This window comes from Panthera leo, chromosome D1 (assembly GCF_018350215.1).
Source record: "Panthera leo isolate Ple1 chromosome D1, P.leo_Ple1_pat1.1, whole genome shotgun sequence".
NCBI lineage: Eukaryota > Metazoa > Chordata > Mammalia > Carnivora > Felidae > Panthera > Panthera leo.
Genome location: NC_056688.1, coordinates 47,329,203 through 47,352,344, shown reverse-complemented (window position 1 = coordinate 47,352,344; position 23,142 = coordinate 47,329,203). Strand labels below are relative to the sequence as shown.

Genomic DNA, 23,142 nt, shown 5'->3' with positions numbered 1-23,142 from the left:
TAAAACTCATCCTTTTCCTGGCATCAGCAGAGTCCCTAAGCACACACTCCCCTCTGACCATCTGCTCACAAAAGTGTGACATTTTTATTCTCCAAGTCTCCAGCAAGTCTGGGCTGCCTCCGCACTGCAGGAATGCCTCCAAAATTTTGCATCATCATCTCTCCTTCATTAAAAGTGATCCCACTTTCTCCTCCTTCCACAAATAAACAAAAACAAGGAAAGAGTCTTCATGCTCTTACAAATCTGAATGAAAAGTAGGCTCCTGCAAGCCTACTGCCTTAGAAGGCAGGCATAAGTCATGCTATGATAGCCGGCTGCACCTTTCAGGAGCTGGTACCTCAACAATAGATGAGGACATTTAAGAAGTTCCACATATCACATTACATTGCTTGCAAGGTAGGTCCAATGAGGGGAATGACCAAAAAAATAATTTTCAAACTCCTTGTCCCCATCACACACAAATTATTTTATGATAGGCAAACTGTCAGTTACAGCACACACATTTCTCAAAGGAACTACTATCATATCTATCAGGCAATGCACATTTGGAGAGTATCATCCAGATCAGCCACTTTCTTCACTTACTTTGTATCACAGTGTAGTAGAATGAGTTCATGAAAGGAGAGTTAGGGTGTCTGGGACTATTCACAGCTTTAGAATTGATGCACTATTCTTACTCCCTTTGCGTTTAAATCTCCCATTGGTAACACAGGGATAATGACATAGTACCTGTTTGTTTCTAAGGCACTTGAAAATTCTCTGATGGAAGATTTCACACAAATGCAGAGACTATTATTATACAAGAAAGACTTGAAAATTGGAAATCTGTGTACTCATCACTATTAAACAGTGAACACAACAATGACAGAAAAGCATCCTTCTCTAAAGCATCTAAAATCAAGTATTGCTGAATATGCAGCTACTGAAAAAAAAACACATGTGCAAATATATTCATTTTAATGACTATCCAAATCTAAATCATCAATAACCCATTTAAATAAATCTTTTGCAAATTATCCTGACTCCAAAAAATGCATAAATCCCTAATCACAGGTATTTATTATAATACAGAGCTTTCTGAAAGTACATTCTCCTTTCTAGAATTTCAGAAAGGATTCTAGCCCATTCCACTAAAGTTGTTCCAAAATATAAAAATAGTTCTTTAGCCAATTTTGAAATAATCAAACTTACAGTACAGTGGTGGACAGGCATCCAAGCAGGGGCTTCCACTGAACAGTTCTGGGCTGGGCATTTGCCTTGGTTTTGCTGGAAATAAGTAAAATTGATGTTATGTTTTATATATTATGTGCAGAAATATATACAAGCTGACATGTTTATCATCACGGTGTTTATTATCTTATTTACAAGTATAGGAGAAGCCTTTGAGGATGATTTTTTGGTGCAGTGCTGCAGAAAACTAGGTATGTAATTTCTCCTCTTATCAAGGCATAAGAAATTATCTTTTGCTGTTGTTCATATTACTCTACGGACTGGGTTTTTGGCACCAGGCTTCTTCAGCAGCTGGCCTTACAGGCCCCAGTGGGAACCATGTGAGAACTCAGAAGTAAAACTTGTCTCCTCTCTTCTAGGCTCTCAGACAACAATGATACTTGCTGTACCCATTCAAGATCACATCCATTAAGGTACAGATAGACTCATTTACTTGTCTCCCCTTCCAGACTGTGAGCTAGTGGTGTTGATTCTCCCTGGGGCATTTCATAGAACCCCAGGATGTAGAGCTATATAGAACAGATCTTAGAGGTCTTTCTTGTCACATCAGAAAATGAGATGCAAAGAAATGAAACAAGGAACACAGAGATTTGACATTGTAAGGCATTTGCCAGGCATTTCTTTTTACATAAGAAATTTATCTCTCGCTGACCTATTCTTTTGTTGTAACTCCTATAAATTCATTTCTAATTGGCTTTTTAGAAAGAATGAAGCTCTTCCCTTTAAGTAACAATACTGCTTCATCCCTATAATAATGAGAACTCATAAGGGTTAAAAAAGGGAAGGGGGCGATTCAAATAAAACATCGCTTACCTTTTATTTACTTTATTCTATACTCCACTATAATATAAACATACTAATAATAATGCTAGCAATAATCATAAAAAAATATAGCTCTGATTTATTGAGCTAGTAAATATGCTAAAGATTGTTCTAGACCCATTGTATTATCACTAGTCATCACAACAAATATGGATAGAAGTGTTAGTATTCCCATTCTACAGGGGAGTAAACTGAGGCTCAGAGACAGTAAGCAACTTGCCTAAAAGCTACCCTAGCAGAAAGCAGCATAGCTCAGATTACATCAAGAATCTGACTGACTCTTGTGCACATGTATCCACCCTCTATGAGAAGATGTCTCTTGTATTTTTCAATTTCTACCCAATTAATGGGGCTTAAGACATGTCATCAGCTAATGCAATTCCACATTATCAATGATCCTAATATGTCTTATTTAACTGGAATAAAATATTAAATTCAACACTTGTGCTAAAAATTATTTTTTGTGATTTGTAGGCTTTTTAGAACAACCTTTATTTAGGTGATCTATTTTTAAGGCATCACTAAACTCTGAAGTGCTGTTTGAGTGATTATTGATAAAGCCACCACAAAAATACACTTAGATCATCAATATCCATGCTCAGTTTTCTTATTTAAATCAAAATATGACATATAGTATCAACAGGGTACATAAAGTAAACTTGACTAGTGTCAGATGACCACAGTTTGAAGCTAAGCTCAACCATGCACTTGCTGCCAAGAGATGTGCTGAGTCTTGGTAGTCACATATTTAAAACAGTGTTAGTATCTTGCCTTGTTCATACAAATATTATTAGACGATAGATATAGATTCACCTCAGACCATTACCACAATTTGCAAGAACACACAAAGTAACAGGGAAATTTTATTTTCCTTTTCTGATAGCTTAAGCCAGATAAATAAATATAATTTATCTACATATGAGGTTAAGCTTTTTGAAATTCTAAAATTCTATTTAAAATGCTAATTATTATTATTTATAATTATTAGAATTCATTACAAACAATATTAATGGTGAGGAATATCTCTTTTATAATAATTTATAATTGTTATCATTAGTAGTAGTAATAAGCTTGTTTTGTATCTAGATAATGTTTATCTGTAAGGAGCACATGGCAAAGAGGCAAATAATAATTGAGCTATGCCTGGGTGGGGGAATATAAGTACTCATAAAGTGTGATGTGGGCATAAATAAAGAGGGTTTGAGCTTTTATGGATGCACAGCATAAAGATGGAAATCTGTGTCTCTCTGACTCCATTACTACATGCGCTTTGGATCCTAAGGCCTTCCCATCAGTGTTTTTTTTTTTTTTTAATTTTTTTAATGTTTATTTATTTTTGAGAGAGAGAGACAGAGACAGAGCATGAATGGGCAAGGGGCAGAGAGAGAGGAAGACACAGAATCCGAAGCAGGCTCCAGGCTCTGAGCTGTCAGCACAGAGCCCAATGTGGGGCTCAAACTCAGGAACCTTGAGATCACGACCTAAGCTGAAGTTGGACATTTAATCAACTGAGCCACCGAGGCTCCCCACCATTAGTACTTTAATGGAGCAGATTAACAGTATAATTATACGGGGCAGACACATGAAAAGGCCTACTGAAGACAGAGGCCACATGGACATAAATTATTATGCATAGTGTGTGACCAGAAAAAAATTCAATCAGAATATGTCAGAATCTTGGATTTCAATAGGGTTCCCATTAATCCATCTGTGAAACCTGGGGAAAGTTACTTTAAAACTTTAAATCTCACTTTTCTTATGTATAAAATAAGAAGATTTCATTATACCAAATTCAGTGTGGAGAGAAGAAGTGTCATTTACCCATGGATCTTTTCCAAACTTCACATTCTTTCCAAGATTTTAATATGTTCCCTATTCCAAAGGGGTGCACCCTCCAGTTGAAACCCCCTATCGTTCTGATCTACCGTTTACCATAAGATATAATTATTCTTCTGTGAGTTTGAGATATAACAAAGGTTGAGAACAGTCAGTAGAGATGGCCTCACAAGAGCTTTCAACTCAAGTTTGTTTATTGAAAGGCCTAACCTTAGGTTTTTCCTAAACCTTCCTTCCATCTACTTTTTTTTTAACTTACATCTAAATTAGATAGCATATAATGCAACAATGATTTCAGGAGTAGATTCCTTAATGCCCCTTACCCATTTAGCCCATCCTCCCTCCCATAACCACTCCAGTAACCCTCTATTTGTTCTCCATATTTAAGAGTCTCCTATGTTTTGTCCCCCCTCCCTGTTTTTATATTACTTATGCTTCCTTCCCTTGTGTTCATCTTTTCTGTTTCTTAAAGTTCTCATATGAGTGAAGTCATATGATATTTATCTTCCTCTGACTAATTTCACTTAGCATAATACACTCTAGTCCCTCCATCAACTTTTAAAGAAGACAAGACCTAACAAGGGTCAATGGAACTTCCACAGTAGTTGAAGTAAAGGGTTGAATTTTTTTTCCTTACAAGTTTGTATTCTCCTTCTTCAATATTGTTGCTAACATTTAATGTGGGCACAGTGGTCAGAAGAGCTTGGGGGTACCACCTACTTGACAGATCCCCACCCCTTACAGGTCACCTAGAAACATAACAAATACTAAGGGAAAGGACACCCTCAAACCTACCTTTAAGTTAATTCTTTTTTTTTTTAATGTTTATGTATTTTTGAGAGAGAGAGAGTACAAGCCAGAGAGGGGCAGAAAGAGAGGGAGACACAGAATCCAAAGCAGGCTCTAGGCTCAGAGCCAGAGGCAGGGCTCAAACTCACAAACTGTGAGATCATGACCTGAGCCAAAGTCGGACATCCAATGAACTGAGCCACCAGGGTGCCCCAACCTTTAAGTTAATTCTTAAGAAGGCAAAAATCCAGAGAGAATGTTAGAATTCCCCAAGGGGCCAGCCCAGCTCTCCAAGCAAGATTTTAAGAAGAAAGTTGGTGACAAATTATCTTAAAGACAGAGCTTTCATTTCTCCTGCTCTTCCATCCATCTACCCTGGATATTCATACCTACCCACAGATCACTGATATATGATTTGATCAGGATTCTAGGATCTGCAATGCTAACCCTGGAAAACATGTTCTCTAAAGAGACAAAACTAGCAGTGGGTTTTGGTCTTTTAAAAACACTGTGCTGTTTAGACAGGTTGATGTTTTCAAGGCTCTCATCTTCCTTGGTTGTCTTTTCCAGACTATAATATCTTGACATATTTCAATCTGGAATATCCGGAACAAATGAGCCAAGTACACTGGACAATTACTGCTCAGATTGATTATATAAATATATAACTACAGAGAATTTGAATAGTGACATACACTTGACAAAGAAAACTCTAAAGATTTTCTACCCAATGCATCCCATCCTCTGAAAGAGTGAGGATTTTTCTGAATATGAGGGGCTTGCATATGTCTGTTAGAGTGCTTTGGAGTATACAAAGTACCTATATAGATATTTTAGTCATTTAATCCTCCGAACAAGTTTGTGTGTGGCAGGGCAAGAACTGATTCATCCAAATAAAAATTTGACCTAAATGCTTCATTCAAAACAGCATGTTCTTCTGAAAGCAGAGAACAAGCTGAAAGGTTTTATTGTTATAGTCACAGTGAAATGATTCTTGCAATCATAGGGCTTTTTTTCTGGATTGAGAAGTGTCTCATAAGTTACTGTACAATATTCATTCATTAATTTATCCAACCATTCATTTACCAAATATCTATTGCATGGAAGACACCATGCTAGCTATATAGAGAGACATAAAATTTAGAAATTTCAAAATTTAAATATTCTTTCTCCAAAGAGATCCCAAACTTTTAGGAGATATAATACAGCATGTTACATGTAAAATAGGGTTGGGGTGCCTGGATGGCTCTGTCAGTTGAGCATCTGACTCTTGATTTTGGCTCAGGTCATGATCCCAGGATCCTGGGATCAAACCTCGAGTTGGGCTCTTTGCTAAGGGTAGTGCAGCCTGCTTGAGATTCGTTCATTCTATCTCTCTTTCTTTCTCTCTCTCTCTCTCTCTCTCTCTCTTTATGCCCCTCTCTCTCACTCATGTTCTCTCTCTCTCTAAAAAATAAAAATTAAAAAATTAAATATAAACATGTTTTAAAAAGAAAATGGGGTTAAATATTAGGATCATTCATTCATTCATTTAGTTGCTCAATATTCAATGAGAAATTATTATGTGTCAGCTACTGTATTAGGAGTAAGGATATACCAAGACTCAGTCTCTGTCTAAAAAATGTTCTGAGTCTAAGGAAAAAAATGACCTCATAAGCATGCAATTATGAAGAAATATTTATATGACACAACTAAAACATGACATGGGCCAATCAAAAAGATCAATCTCACCCATTTGGGGGGCAGGAATAATGGATGAGAAAGGGTTATGAAAAACTGTGCAGAGAAATTCAGGATAAAGGGAAGAGTACTGAACTCTGACTGGGTAAATAAGGAAGACCTTTATAGAAGAGACACTTCAGTTTTCCAATAAAGCTTTTAGGAGGGGAAAGAATGAGTAGATGGCCTTTGAGATAAAGTGCACCACGTATGATCTGATAGTGTTGAATCAGGGTATTCTAGGACTTGGTTAGGAAGCCCCTTAACTCTTGGCCTCAGAAACATAGGATTGAAGAGAAAGAACTATTCTATGCTACACAGACAGCTGACTTCTGCCTTTCCCCTCATTTATCTCTATTTAACAGTGAGTGCATGGACGACAGGGTGTGGGACAAATAAGTTCCATGAAGGAGTGGACAGACCTAGATGGATCCAGTCCTGATCCTATATAAAACACAGGAGGATTTCCCGAGTAGAGTATTTGGAAAAGTACTTGAGGTGTCTCTCATCTTTTTTAAAACTCTCAGGTGCTTGACGGAAAAGGAAACAGACATGGAAACATGATGCCCAAAGGGCAAAACTAAGTGGCTTTTTGCATGGCAGAACTATAATGACATGTAATAATTTTTGTGCAAATGGACTGTGAACTGTAAGGTACTTTATAAATGTGATGAGTAATTCTATTTAAAGTATTAATTATTATAAACAAATTATTTACAAAATTGATAGAAAAGACATTTTCTTACTTGTAATTCAATATATGCTCCACTACACCAAGAGTTAAGGGAATTTTCAAAAAGAGTTGAAAAAACACCCCACAAAACTCCCAGGATGCCTCCAAATAGTATGTGTGTGTGTGTGTGTGTGTGTGTGTGTGTGTGTATGATTCAATTTATATATATAATGTATATACATAGACATATAATGTATATATATATACATATATGTATAAATAATTTACTTGAGCAAATAAATGTTTTTATCCAATTCTTTTCCTTATTTGCCATAAAGATGTGCAATTTTAGAGTAAGTTGTTAAAGAAAAGGAGAAAATCAAATTTTCCCAGGCAGAAAAGTACAGTATAGATACACAATGTTATATTGGTAGTCTTGTGTAAGACATCAAGATATGATAAAACTGAGATTCCAAAGGAGGTGCTTTAGTTTCAAAGGAAATTACCAAGAACTATTTTCAAGTCTCTGAACCCTTATCTATGATGAGGTTATGGAAGGGTTATGTGTTCAGAGGTTTCTAAAGGGATTTATTTGCAGAAGGGCTGGGGTAGGGGATCTTATTTTCACTTAAATTAGTAAATGAGGCTTTAGTGGGCCTATACCTAGAGTTGATACAACCTCCTGGAATTTGGGAGGTTATACTTGGATATGACTCCCACCTGAAAAATTTAATGAGCAAGAGAACATGGCAAATTGGTTATCGCCTCAGGAGAAGTGGCTTCATTTGGGCCAGCCTGCACTTCCAGAGTTTGTCAAGGCAAAAAAAAAAAAAAAAAAAGCCATCCTGGAGCCATTATGATGCCTGCCAAGACAACCCTTTGTGTGGGTGCACTGCTGAAAAACCTGGGGCTAAAGAAATACATCATCCACATTACAGAAGATTTAGTCAAAGAGACCCAGAAGGGAAAAATCCCCACGACCCACAACAGTGCTCATGAAAGATAGGATCTAGAGCTAGACTGCCTGGGTTAAAATCCCAGAACAACCTTTTCCTGGCAAGGTGACACTGGGCAAATTGCTTAGCCTCCCTTTGCTTCAGTTATGAAGATTAAAGGAATTAATACAAGAACTTAGAACTATTTCTATACGTAATCAGCACTATGAAAATGTCAGCTATTTTCTTTGTATTTGTTATTATTATCTTTATTACTACATGTCAGTTTCAGAGAGCAAAATGTATAATAATCTCAGTCCAATAAGAACTTTCTGCTTTCTTATTTTTACTTCTCTCTCATGTTCCAAACCTGGAAGGATGAATTACCAACTAGCAAATGGAGAAGAAGAAAAGAAAAGGCTACAGGATCCTTTCTTATCTGAAAGGAGATATATATATATACATATATATATATATATATATGTATATATATATATATATATATATATATGTATATATATATATATCTTGCTATACTATACTATATAGTAGGGAAGAGAAAACTTTCATCTGGAAAAGTGTTTACAGTTGCAATTAATGTTTGGACCTGGACAATTTAAATTACTAAATTGAAACTGTATTTGTTTTTTTAAGTGATTGCATGACTTTTAGTTCCTTGCACGTAACTGGAAATTCATAAAAAGTCATGGGACTACCCAAGTTTTCATCTAGACAACAGGGTAGAGATTACTGACACTAAGAAATATTAGGCAAAAAACAGGGAGCCATTACGTGGCTTCTATCATTACATCCCATTAACCCTGTTTGTTCAATGTATCACTTATAGATACAAAACATATTCAAGTTTACTGTTAACCTTTTTGTTCCATTTTGTACATAATTCCTGATAATTCTTCATTACAATGACTTCATCCCTTTCTGGGCTTGTCTTTCTACTTGCTTTCTTTTATTTTCTCAGGTTTCAAAGATGTTTAAAATAAGGTGGCCTAATTTGTTTCTGAGGAAATCCTTACTAAGACTGAAGCCATGCTGAGGAGTCATACATTTGCCTCTTCTGTAAATGAAAATGCTGCTGACCCATTCTTTATAGGATGCTGAACATAATAATATAGTGTGTGATAGCAGTGCTGAGTCACGTTCATGCTTTCCAAAATCCCTTGTGACTCCAGTCAGGCATTTGCCCAGGTTAACAAAAGTGCAATCTGTGGCTAAAAGGATTAAGCCCTCTATGCTAAAATAATATTTTAGCCAGCTGGCTACCTGGATAAATCAACTCCGACGAGTGAGACAGGCTCTGAATTCTCAGGCTGGTGACATTTAAAGATTTATTATACATGCTGACTTTTGTAACTTGACATTGCATGGTATCAATCTAGGGCCCAAGGACTTAGATTCAGAAGGTATTTTCTATATGTATAATAAAATAATATTTATTGAGAACCTATTAGATGCCAGGCATTTGACATGTGTTGTTAGTCCATTCTGTTATCACATTAACCATCAAAGGCTATAGAGAAAGGTATTTAATACTGTTAGGATGTTAAGAATCCTCTTGACCTGGGTTAGAATGCCAGTTTTCACTTTCTGGATCTGAAACTTTAAATCTGTTTCTCAGTCTCTGTGAGTTTTGGTTTCCTCATCTGTAAATTGGAGAGAAAAATCCCCAATTTAAAGGATTATTATAAGGATTATATAAGATTTAGCCCAGGGTTCTAGTACATATTCTAATAGTTTTAAGATAAATATATTTATATTGTGTAAATATTAATATTTATCTTATTGGGGAATCTGGGTGGCTCTGTCAGCTAAATGTCCAACTCTTGATTTCAGCTCAGGTCATGATCTCATGGTTCTTGAGTTCAAGCCCTGTTGTTGGGCTCTGCAGTAAGCCTGAAGCCTGCTGGGGATTCTTTCTGGCTCTCTCTCTGCCCCTCCCCCACTCATGCTTGCACTCACTCTCTCTCTCTCTCAAAATAACTAAACTTTACATATATATATATATATATATATATATATATATATATACACACACACACACACACATATATATTTATCTTATCAATCAGGGATTAATTAGCTCCTCTAAGTCTATTTTCTCACCTCTGAGTATAAAATAATAATATTTACCTCACACAATCATTATGAAAATTAAATGAGAAAAAATATAAGAAAGTACTTAGCAAACATCAGGAATTTTAAATGTAAATTTTAAATCTAAGTTGAATATCTGAAATAGTGTAATTTTAAATGGCTAAATTTGGGAGTCAGAAATTGACTCTGCAGTCTGGGATCACATACTTGAAATCATTGCTCAAGAAACAATTCTAAAAAGTGTATTATCATATTTTAGCACTTTGTGGAAGCATGTCCCAATATTCCCTGAAGCTCTAGAAGTCTTTGGAAGTTGAATTATTGCTGTGCAGAGTTAGATATGATAGAATAATTTAAGCCTCTAAATATAAGATTAAAACCATAGTCTTTCAAAATACTTTGAATATCATTAATATTTACACGTTGTCTCTACATCCTATTGACACAAGAAGACAAGAAGAAAGGACTACAATCATATCTTCCTCCTTGCAAGAAACAAACTTTGGATGTTATGCACTACTATAGTCAAAGAATATTCTTCATTGACAGATCTTATCTATTTTAAACTACAAACTCTTATGGAAACAAAGCTTGTGATTTTTAAAATAAACTGCATTTTTCTTTCTGACACACTTTTAGGCTCATCCGTAAAAAATACCTCCCTTGAATTAACACTTAATAAAATATATCTAAAATTTCAGGTTCACAAAATAAGGTCCATACTTTGAGGAAAGAAATGCCATTCAGAAACAAGATCAAAGCAATTCATTTCTATTCTCACTGCTACCATAGAGACAAAGAAAAAAAAAGTAAAGGGTTTTAGCCTACTTAATTCTTCCTGAAATTTATAATTAACTACATGGGAGAGGGGACAATTACCATATTTCCAAAGAATAAAGGATTAAAAAAGTTGAGCTTTTGATAAGACATAATTACAACCTATTAAATATGCAATTCATATCAATTTGTTCTTATAATCTTCTTGAGTTTCAAAAAATGCATATACATTGGACAGTGTTTTCTGAAAAATACAATGGAATGTCATCAGTTTAAAGGAACACAGTGCTCTCTTATAGAGATGTTTCTCAGATAATTAAAATTCTGGCAAAACTTAATACAAAGGAAAGAGGATCAGTTGATATTATTTTTGTATGTGCCTTGTCTTCCTGACACCTATGAATATATGTTTTTGGACAAATGTTAATCAAGAAAGTGCAGGCTTTTGTAGATCAGGTGCCATAGCCAACATCAAGCAGTCAGCCAGGAAGAACTAGCAATTAGACCTGTCCTCGATTTAAATAGAACTTCAGATTGCTGACTAAATTACATGTGTATTACTTCAGGACAGTTTTATTTTAAAGGACTAGCAAGAAAGAACTGTAGTTTGAAATCATAGGAGATTCGTAACAAAGACTGGGAAGAAGGATTAGTTTTGCTAAAAATACATGGTTTTATTTATGGTGTCGTTAGCAAATGATTTTCAGCAAGATACTTAGAACCCCTTTTCACCTTTTCTAATTAGGACTGTATTTGAAAATAAATAATTTATGTTATTGTGTGATATCATAAATACAACATGATAAATTATATACCTCTTTGTAAAAACATAAAATACAGGAAGAGTACTTTTTTTTAAATTAACACTTTTTGAACTATGTTTTATGCAGCAACCAAAATTCCTACTGGTGGAGATAATAAATGGTATGATTCATACCTTAAAATTTGACTTTTGGATATCCCTTTTTTTTTTTTTGGAAATGTGAGTAAGTGGTCTTCAGGGAGAATATTACTGACTATAATGTTACTTTTAAAAGTGATACATTTGATTATTTTGAGGCATTCTGTCTAAGGGTCTCAGAATAATTTTAAGGAAATATTTGAAGGGCTTAAAATTTTTAACTCAGATCTCAACTACAGAATACCATAACATCCATTTGGGACCCCTTTTCCATAATGCTGTGTTATCTGTGGTTAGTTGGACAAATTCCATGTAATAATCATTAGTACAGTTTTTTTTTTCCTTGTGGAGGTTATTTGGGGTAACACCAGTCAATGGTACTGATATACTTTGTTCTCAAAATGTAAAGCAATGTAAAAAAAACAAAACCAAAAGCGAATAGAATTGCTATGAATTCACTTTCCTTTCCCAGACAAGTTTGTATCTTGAAAGCTGATTGCAATATAATTCATCCTGCTTTGGGGAAAAAAAAATTTAAAAATCTCTTTCAATTCTTTAATTCTTCAATTCATTCATGACCTAATAATTTAGGACACTAAAGTCATTTTTAAAATTTTCTATTGTATAGCTTTCTATTAATGTTTTTATAGTAAAAAATATACTGTATGAAAAAATTCTATACCTTTATAATATATGTATGTTAAATATATTATATACATGTTGTAAAGTCAACTAATTTTCTCCAAAACAAGATTAAGTATCATATTATATAAAATCTCTATGAAATTAATGGACATGAGTTGGCATTATTTTACCAATCTGAAAACCTGATCTGACTGCTTTAGCTCTTATTTAATAAAAAGTGCCATTGACTTATAAGTATTTTTATGCTTGAATTTTAGAAGTTTACATGATGATCTTTATAGCTGGTTTATCATAGATATGATCCAGTTGCCATTTTTCTCCGTGTGTGTGAGGACTTTTATCTCCTTTAGTCCTTTTCTCTTACATTAAAATGATATTTAAAGTGTCATTTCAGGCCAGCAACCATTCACAGATTAAGTTCACCAATTGCCTATCTGTCAACTGAATAGTCTATCCATCAAAGTACACATTACATATACCTGTGCATATGTGCACACACACACATATAGGTGCATAAGTGTGTGTGTATAAGTTGCAGGAAGGAAGCATTTCATCCTTTCATTCTTAAACACATATTCAACAATGCAATATCTATCAAATGTCTGTTAGATGAAAGAATAAGTCAACACTTAATGGTATACCTATCAGCACCATAATGGCTATTACACAGATACATGGAGAGTCACAGGCTAAGTCTGGTAAGGCAGTTACTTACGTAGTGCTTATGTAGTAAACTGCATTTAAATGAGTCTTAGAGGTCAAGTAGAAGCTTATTAGGTAAGGGTAGAAAGTTGAGAGGCATTCTAGGCATAAAGAAATCAGGTAAAAATGGGAGAAAGGAACTCAGATTATTTGGGGAAACAAATGTGACTGTAGTTCAAATTAAGGCATGAAGGATGATGGAATCTGAGATATGAAAGTTAGGCAAGGGCCCAAACATGAGGCCATGTATATAACACAGAGGCTATGCAAACTTATCCTGCAGGTCAGTGTTCATCAAACTTTAGTGTGCAAAATCAACTAGAGATCCTGCTAAAATGAAGGTTCTGACTCAGTAGTTCTCACATGGGGCTTGAAATTCTGTATATCTAACAAGCTCTGAAGGGATGACATTGTCCCTGATCAACAGGTCACATGTTTAATAATGGAACAGTAGTGAACAGGAAACCCCTAAAAGGTTTTAACCAGAATTGAAACATAAATACAAATTATACACACAACATATACATACACATGTATAAACATACGAGGACTAACGAAGGTCTCGGCAATGTGGAAATGTATAAAGGGTAAGAGGATGGGCAAGGCAAGGAGAATGAATAGGAATTAGGACACATTGGGATTTAGGGAAAAATAAGAGTCAAGATCAAATCCCACTGTTGATAACAATTGAGACAGTGGCATACTATCCATTGAGCAGAGAACAGAGTAGGAGAATGATTTATGTTCAGAGGGCTCCAGAGAATGGAACTTTTCCTGGAACTTCTGACTTAAGTTAACTTAATACGTAAATAAAATTCTAAATTCCAAAGAATTTTTTTCATTTGCTGTCAAACCAATTTTTCACAAAACCTGCTATCCCCTGAAAAGTTAGTTCAAGAACTGAATTATGCACTTATAAACCAAGAAATGGGCATGTGTGGGTAGGTGTTTAGAATAGAGGAATTTGGAGAGAGGGCTATTTTCAAAGGATTTTAAATGTGGTACTAATTTTGAATGCACGCTGGAAGAAAAGGTTAAAACATTTGTCTCTTTCTCTCACAAATAAATGCCTATAAGCCTGGGAAATACTCACTAAAGTCAGAAGAAATTCCATCACCATGACTACATGATAGAAATTTACCACTGGAATAATAACTGGGTAATTGAATTACTGATCTTACTATCAACTTTATCCTTAAATATCAAATTCCTCAAAAAGGAGGAAAAGGAAGAGGATGATGAGAAGGAATAAAAACATCTATAGCTATTTAGCGACTAGATGTTATGTACAGTCGCTATACCAAGCCTTATGTGTATATTTGTACTAGTTGTTCCCTAGAATGCTTTTGTCCCAGGATCTTCACAAAGCTAGTACTTTCAAGTTCCCAGAAATTTTTTCAGAGAGGACATGCCTGTCCACCCCTATCTAGAGTAGTTCTTGTCCCTTTTTACACTCATCCAATTTTCTATATTCCGTTTCTCTGCTTTTTTAATTATAGCATTTATCACTATCTATAATTATGCTTATTATTTTTGTGCCTATTAATGGCCAATCTCCTAGGTCTATAATGTAAGTTCTTTGAGGGCAGGGACGTTTGTTCAATTTATTCACTATTATATCTCTACTGCTTACAATACTACCTGACACACAGTATGCACTCAGTAAATATTTGTGGAGGCAATGAATATTGCATTTAATCCTCACAACAACCCTATGAAGTGCTTATTATCACTTCATTTTATAAATACAGAAACTGAGATTTAGGTAAATTAAGTAATTTATTCCTGACAACAGAATGACTGACTGATAGAGCAAGAATCTGTCTGACTCCAAAGGCTGTGCTTTCACTATGCTATGCTGTCCCTCTGAGTGATTCAGCGGTGGATGCCAACTGCTGTCGAACTGCCCAATACTTAGCTCTCTGAGAGACCTCAGACATGTCTGGCCAATTTGCCTGGGTCACTGCAATTAGCATAAAATTAGTTCTAATACATATATGAATACAACTCTCATTTTCTCCACCCTACAGTAATGCTATGGGTAATAAAAGATCCCAGCTTACTCAGGATTTCCTCCTCTCAATAATTATAGCCACTCTTTCCATGTATATAGTATTTTATATTTTTCAAATAAATTAACTCATTTGAATCTGCACAATAATCCTGTGAAAGAAATATTGATAAACCAGTATCAGTATCACCATTTCCAACTTGAGAAAAAAGCCTCAGGAAAGGTAAACTGAATTGATTAAAATTACTAAGATTACTAATATAATAAATGCAAACCCAAGTCTATAACTTTACTTTCTGAACCTTGATTCAATGCACACTTCCATATTGCCCTTGGTGAAACATACATAGGCAGTGAGATGGGTTTCTCAAGCAATTATAATCGTGGGTAATTTCCTTTAAGAAAATCTTATCTACAGGGGTGCCTAGCTGGCTTAGTTGATTAAGCATCTGACTTGATTTCAGCTGGGGTCATGATTTCACAAACCAACCATGAAATCAAGCCTCTCATCACATCGGGCTCCATGCTGATGGTATTGAGCCTGCTTGGGATTGTCTCTCTCTCCCTCTCTCTCAGTCTCTCCCCTTCTCTCTCACTCTCTCTCTCAAAAATAAATAAACATTTTTAAAAAAAAAGAAAAATCTTATCTACAAATATGCGGATGAAATAATGGGTACATAATAAAGAGAAGTGATGTATTCTTTTTTTTTATTCAATTTTTTTAATGTTTATTTATTTATTTTGAAAGAGAGACAGACTAGGGGAGGGGTAGATGAATAGGAGAGAGAGAATCCCAAGCAGGCTCTGCACTGTCAGTCAGTACAGAGCCCAACACGGGGCATGATCTCAAGGACTATAAGATCATAACCTGAGCCGAAATCAAGTCATATGCTTAACCAGCTGAGCCATGCAGTCGCCCTATGATATATACTTTTCTAATTTATAAAGAGAGTTATGTGATTTATTTCAGTTTTGAGCACAATGAATGTGTTTAAATATTATTTGATTTGCAAAATTTGATTTGTACTTGTTTGCTTTGCAAACCCACATTTGTCTAAAGACCTTACCTAAAGGTCTTCCAAGGACAATCCTCTCAGACTCCTAGCTCTTCACAGCACATGTGGCTTTTCCTCAAAGTGTTAAAAAAAAAAAAAAGGACTAATGTTGTGAATAATACCTTGGTAATTAAGTTTGGCAGAAAAGATCATTTACTACAGACATATTAATAAATGGATGGCATGATTCATAAAGTGTTTTTTTCTCATTCTACAAGTTTACTTTCACAGGCTATGGATATGTATCCAAAACACAGCAAATCTATATCTAATTCTGAGTAATTTTAAACTAACCATTAAGTGAGTGCATTATTTTTATTTAATTAGGTGTTTTAGGTAGAAAATGAACAAAATCTAAAATATAGTATCGAGTATGTTTTGACTAAATAATAACCTTGAAATGATTCAACAAGGGGGTAATGATAGTGGATAGAAGTATAGATATTAAAGTCAAAAAATACCTGGACTTGAATCCCCACTATGAAGCTGCTCAGCTGTGTAAGTATGCCTCATCTTTAAGATATGGAGGATTTTACTTCATGGGGTTGATCTGAAAAGTGAATGAGTTAATAAAATTCATCAAGTTCCTTCAATGTGCTAGGAAATGTCCCAGACATTATGTATACAAGAATGAGAAAAATAGACGTAGTCTCTTTCCTTGTGGAGCTCTGTCTAGTCAAGAGAGAGACACTGAGAAAACAATCATATAAATCAGTGCATAATTATGAACCATGACAAGCGGAAATATAGGATAATATAAGATAACACCAGGAGTATATAATCTAACTGGGGATTTTAGGAAAGTGAGTGGCATGTACAGTCAGACCTGGAATACAGGTAGGATTTAGATAGGTGGACAGAACCATCTAGACAGAGGAGTAGTAAATGGTAGTCTCCAAAGCAAGAACATGATTGATACCTTCAAAGAATAGAGAGGAGCCACCAAGACCAGTATGCCAATTAGTTTAAAGAAGGCCATAAAATGTAGCATAGACATAAGAATGGTCTGGTTCATGAATTTTTAAGATTCTTGGAATATAAAACACAAGGCAGAGTGATGGAAAATAAGACAGGAAAGGAATTCAGGAGCTAGATCAAAAGAGAATTGTGTACTAAGTAAGAATTTGGACAACTACTCAACTTGAGTTCAATAGGGTGCTATAGCAGGGCTTCCACTTCAGAGTTACATCATTGAACTTAGGTATTAGATTGATAATTCTGGCTGCTGTATGAAATACTTACTAAAGGAAAATTAGGTTATTATATTAGTGGAATTAATACGCCAAAATGTTTTATGTTATTAAAATGGTTAATCCCAGGTTATTAATAGAGTTATGGAATCCCTTCACATTGCCTATTTTTCCTACTTTTCTACACAAAAAAGGCCACATTTAATTTTCCCTACTTTAAACTGTTTTTCTGCCTCTCTCTGCCACCAACTAGATTTCTCTGGTCCATTATGTCTCCTGCTTTTGTGGCTCTCTAGTCTCTGTACAGTGGTCCCGCCACCATGCAGACACTTGGTTGGGATGACAGGTATCAAAACCAGTGTTACTGGCAGGATAAATATGAGAAGAGCACCAAGGAACTATAGGAAGATACGGAGACTGTAGACTCCAGTTAAAAAAAAAAAAAAAACAAAAACAAAAAAACCAGTACATCTACCCCTACAGGGTAGTATGTTAAGCATTTTATATTTATCACCTAATTAAATCATAAAAACAAGACTGTGAGACAGGTACCAACTTATGGAAAAGAAAAAATACAGTTCTGGGAAGGTCATCCAGCTAGTGAAAGGTAAAACCAGTATTTTTATGAATAGGCAGAAGGATGGGCAAAGAGGGATATGGCAGAAAATAGAATGAGAAAACTCAAGTCAGGGAAACAAACTGAGTGGGAAGTCAGAGAAAACTGGGGTTTGGGATCATTGTTAATGATAAAGGGAAAATCCTATTTCCTTTAAGACAACATCTCAACTTCTTGATACTCATAACTGGGTCCCTATTTATCTCTGCACCTTTTGTACCTTGCCACTCACTTTGAACTCCTTATGTTCCAACTACATTGCCTTTCCTTTTCTTGAATGCACCATTATCTCTTTTCTCTGTCTTCTCTTTCTTCTCTTTCTTCCCTTCTCTTCATTATCTGTTTATCTATGTCTATCTATCTATCTACCTATCATCCAGCATCTGTCACATCTAGGACTTTGCTAAAAACACTTTCCCACCCCCATTGTGCCCTCATGGTACATATCAGCTTAATTTTCACTTCCCCAGAAAACCCTTCCCTGAAACTAAGCTTTTGCCTACCACGCATTTAAGCCCACCATGTTCTATAGAATTCCCTGTGCTCTTTTCCATATCATTCTATATTCACCCCCTTATCACACATTACTGTTATTTCTATAATTAGCTGTTTTCGCCATTAGCCTAAAAGTTCCATGGCAACAGATTGTGCATCGTATGCCTATGCCTTCCAATATGTCAGGTACATATTAGGCATTCAATAAATAAATACTCGTTAGACAAATAAAGTGAATATATGGGTGTGTTGCTTCTACCATGAGAGCAGATGGAACTACACACCTGCCTGGAGATACAGTTTTGTCTATGAAGACAGGGTCTCTCAGGCAAATTATCTGTTGCCTTGGTGATTTGTTTCATTTTCTCTACATAAAGATCTGGTGGAAAATAAAAATTATTGTATCCCCCCCAAACTATAGTTATAAATATTTCTATGATAATTTCATCCTTAACAATATAGTGTGCATTTTTTTCTATTCAAGTCATAATAAATAATATGATACTAGCCTTGATTAAAAAATATTTTAAATGCTCAGCAACAACTTCTGTTTCCTTTTAGAAATTCTGAGCAACTTCAGTGTAAAAGATAGTGGGATGATGGAGTCAAAGAGTGATATCTTATTTACAGAAGAGATATATATTAAAAACATCAATAAAACATACTTTAAACTGCCTGGTCCACTTTTCATTCTACTATTTAAATTTTATTATGCACAGTAACCTGTTAATACTGTTAAACACATTAAAAATTAATGGTACCATCATGTCTTCATTACAAATTACAGCAGCAACCTAACATATTATAGTTGTCTTTCTAGATCTTTTAAAACTTTTCTTTAATATCTGTAAGTCTGGCTAAAGGACATCTGAAATGATATCAATATCGGTTTCATCCACTACTACTTTTTAAGACATTTTGTATACATAAATAATTTTATTTGCAGAGATTATATACTTTAGAATACTATTGGTTAGAGATGGAAAAGAAAGAACCACAAAGATGCAATAAAATACACTCATTTTACAGGCAAGGACATTGAAGCCCAGATGCCTCTTGGTATACAAAGTCACAAAGTGAAGATTTATTTTTATTTTACATAGTTCCACCTTTCTTCTCTTCTTGTACAGCCAATATACTATTACATATGTACTTACAAATCCCTACACAACAAAAGAAAACTTCTACTTACTGCTTGCATTTTATTAAATTTAACCCAGAATATTCTGCCTCCTATCTAGAACTGTTGTCCTATTGGCCAATCACCTAACAGCATGTCTCCACCTTAACATAGTCTAACATTATTTTCCGTGTATTTTAGGTATCAAAATTTGGAGGAATATTATCTTACAATTATTCAAAAATATATTTAAGAAATGTCCACTCTATAAAACGTGTTATATTAACTAGTAAGTTGTGTTTAATTAGTATTATTGAGATGACCTCATTTCCTCAGTGACCACACCAAACAGAAGGATAGATTAAAGATATAAATTTTGAGCTGCTCAATAAATTGTCCTATATTGAATTCTTTCCATGTGCCAGGAGTTGTGCTGGTACTTTCCATACTTACCACAATATCACTCACACATAGATAATACACCCTATTCAAAGATGAATAAATCCAGGCCTAGGGAGATCAGGTTAAACAACTTACCCAAGTAAGTCCTAAGCTAGTAATTGTCAGAGCTACAATTTAAATCCAAGTCTTGCTCTAGAGTTCTGCCCTTCACACTAAGTCACGTTACTTCTCTGTCTCAGTAGTGACATCTGTGACAAAAGAGTTGAAACTGAAACTGGACAGAAACAGTCAAATAAAAGAGATGACTCAATCTTCTTTGAAAGTTATTTTTCTGAACATCTGAAAGGACCTTGGGATCCATGTGGCAGAAATTCTGTTTTTGGTTGCTCTGATTATTCTCTGGCCTAAAAGATCTTACCCCAAATCTGAGGGCAAACCAGTCTAACCAGACTAAAGCAATTAAGACCATAAGCAACCTGAGTCTTATGGGTGAGATCTAGGGCAGGATTATTTTATCAAGGGGGTTATATTATTATTAAATGTGCCACAATCATTTCTTTTTTCTATGCAGAAAAGCTAAAAATAAAACCACTTCTCTGGTATGTCTAATAGATCCTTTTATATTGCCATTATGCAGTGCTTTGTCTTGATTTGTCATAATCTCTCCTCTCATTAATCTTATAACATCCATTCCTAGGAATGTGGAGCAGAGACATGAAGAGGAATTTATTTCTACAATGTGTGTAATAGAAGGAAGTGGGGGAATAAAGCAGGCACAAAGGTCACAGGATGATCCAAGGGGGCAGTAAGTGTCTTTCTCACCAATACAGGAAGTAATGAAGAGAACCAGGAGAAATATCTGTGTTTCCCAGTGAAAACTTTGACAAGGGTGATATTGAGATGCACCACAGATGAAGTGGACCCCAGGACAGATCCAGATAGTTAGGAGTTCTGGTCTCATTGGAAGAACAAATATTGTTAAAATGTCTATACTACCCAAAGCAATCAACATATTCAGTGCAATCCCCATCAAAATAATACCAGCATTTTTCACAGAGCTAGAATAAATAATTCTAAAATTTTTATGGAACCAAAAAAGACCTCAAATAGCCAAAGTAATGTTGAAAAAGAAAAGCAATGTGGGAGGCATCACAACTACGGACTTCAAGCTGTATTACAACGCTGTAATCATCAAGACAGTATGATACTGGCACAAAAACAGACACATGGATCACTGGAACAGAACCCAGAACCCAGAAATGTACCCACAAATGTATGGTCAACTCATTTTCGACAAAGCAGAACAGAATATCCAATGGAAAAAAGTCTCTGAAACAAATAGCATTGGGAAAACTAGACAGCAACATGAAGAAGAATGGAACTGGAACACTTTCATATACCATACACAAAAGTAAATTCAAAATAAATGAAATACCTAAATGAGATATAGGAAACCATCAAAATCCTAGAGGAGAATACAAGAAGCAACCTGTTTTACCTCAGCTGAAGCAACTTCTTACTAGGCATGTCTCTGGAAGCAAGGAAACAAAAGCAAAAATGAACTATTAGGACCTCATCAAGATATAAAGCTCCTGCACAGCAAAGGAAACAATCAACAAAACTAAGAGCCAACCTACAGAATGAGAGAAGATACTTGCACATGATGTATTGGCAAAATGGCTAGTATCCAAAATCTATAAACTTATCAAATGCAACACCCAAAAAATAAATAATCCAGTGAAGAAACGGGCAGAAGCCATGAACAGATATTTCTCCAAAGAAGACATACAAATGGCATAAAGACACATGAAAAAATGCTCAATATCAGTCAACATCAGGGAAATACAAATCAAAAGCATAATGAGATACCATCTCACACCTTTCAGAATGGCTAAAATTAACAATTCAGGCAACAGTAGATATTGGAGAAGATGTGGAGAAAGGGGATCCCTCATGCACTAATGGTGGCAATGCAAACTGGTGCAGCCACTGGAAAACAGAGTGGAGGTACCTCAAAAAACTAAAAATAGAACTCCCCTATGACTCAGCAATTTCACTACTAGATACTTATCCAAAGGATACAAAAATACAGATTCGAAGAGGCATATGCACCCCAATATTGACAGTAGCACTATCAACAATAGTCAAGTTATAGAAGGAACCCAAATGTCCATTGACAGACATATATATATATATATATATATATATATATATATATATATATATATATAATAGAATGTTACTCATCCATTAAAAAGAATGAACAATGTGGATGGAATTAGAGTGTATTATGCTAAGTGAAATAAATTAGAGAAAGATAAATCCCATATGATTCCACTTATATGTGGAATTTAAGAAACAAAACAGATGAACACAGGGAAAGGGAAGGACAAGTAAAATAAGATAAAAACAGAGACAGAGGCAAAGCATTAGAGACTCTTAAATACAAAGAATAAATTGATGTTTGCTGGGAGGTCATGGGCTAAATGGGTGATGGGCATTAAGGAGAGCACTTGTTGAGTTAAGGATGAGTACTGGGTGTTATACCTAAGTGATGAATCACTAAATCCTACTCCTGAAGCCAATAGTACACAATATGTTAAATAAATGAAATTTAAACAAAATCTTGGGGGGGGAAAGGATTTCAAGGATTTCCAGTCTCACACACAGCTGCTGTAAAGCAAGACTTGAAGAAAGCATCTTGGCCAGAGCAGTTAGAAGGTAGACTCATTGCTGGAGAAGAAAGAGATGGGAGTTGAACTAAGATAGAATTAAAATTTTCAAGTTCTTGGCAGGTTTCCTATCAGAGTCCCAGGAAAGAGGGAGCAAGGACAACCCAAGTGCACAGCCACTTGGAAAAAGAAGAGCACCAGTGGTGTGGGTGAGGTAGACAGGATATGGGATCTGAAGCCAGCCAGGAAGTCTCCTCACTCATGTGAGCTTTTAAATCATTCATGCACTATTTACCATCATCATAATATAACTTTGTTGTAAGTATGATTGTCGTATAAAGATGATATATATGCCACCCTAGAAACATTCATGAATATAATTCAGAAAATTCATAAATTCTTACATGGGTATATGTCCTGTTGAATTGTGTAATTTGTAT

At 35.1% G+C, this 23,142-nt stretch overlaps 1 protein-coding gene across 1 annotated transcript in view; it reads right to left on the bottom strand.

Moving 5' to 3' along the window:
• Nucleotides 1-270: 270 nt before the first annotated feature.
• Nucleotides 271-23,142, bottom strand: part of LOC122201184 — a 526,575-nt gene continuing 503,703 nt past the window's right edge. Inside the window, exons 7-8 of the mRNA XM_042907121.1 lie at nucleotides 1,192-1,266; nucleotides 271-330 (exon numbers count right to left, since the gene is read on the bottom strand). Of these exons, the coding sequence (XP_042763055.1) occupies nucleotides 271-330; nucleotides 1,192-1,266 (135 nt within the window). The remainder of the gene's footprint in view (nucleotides 331-1,191; nucleotides 1,267-23,142) is intronic.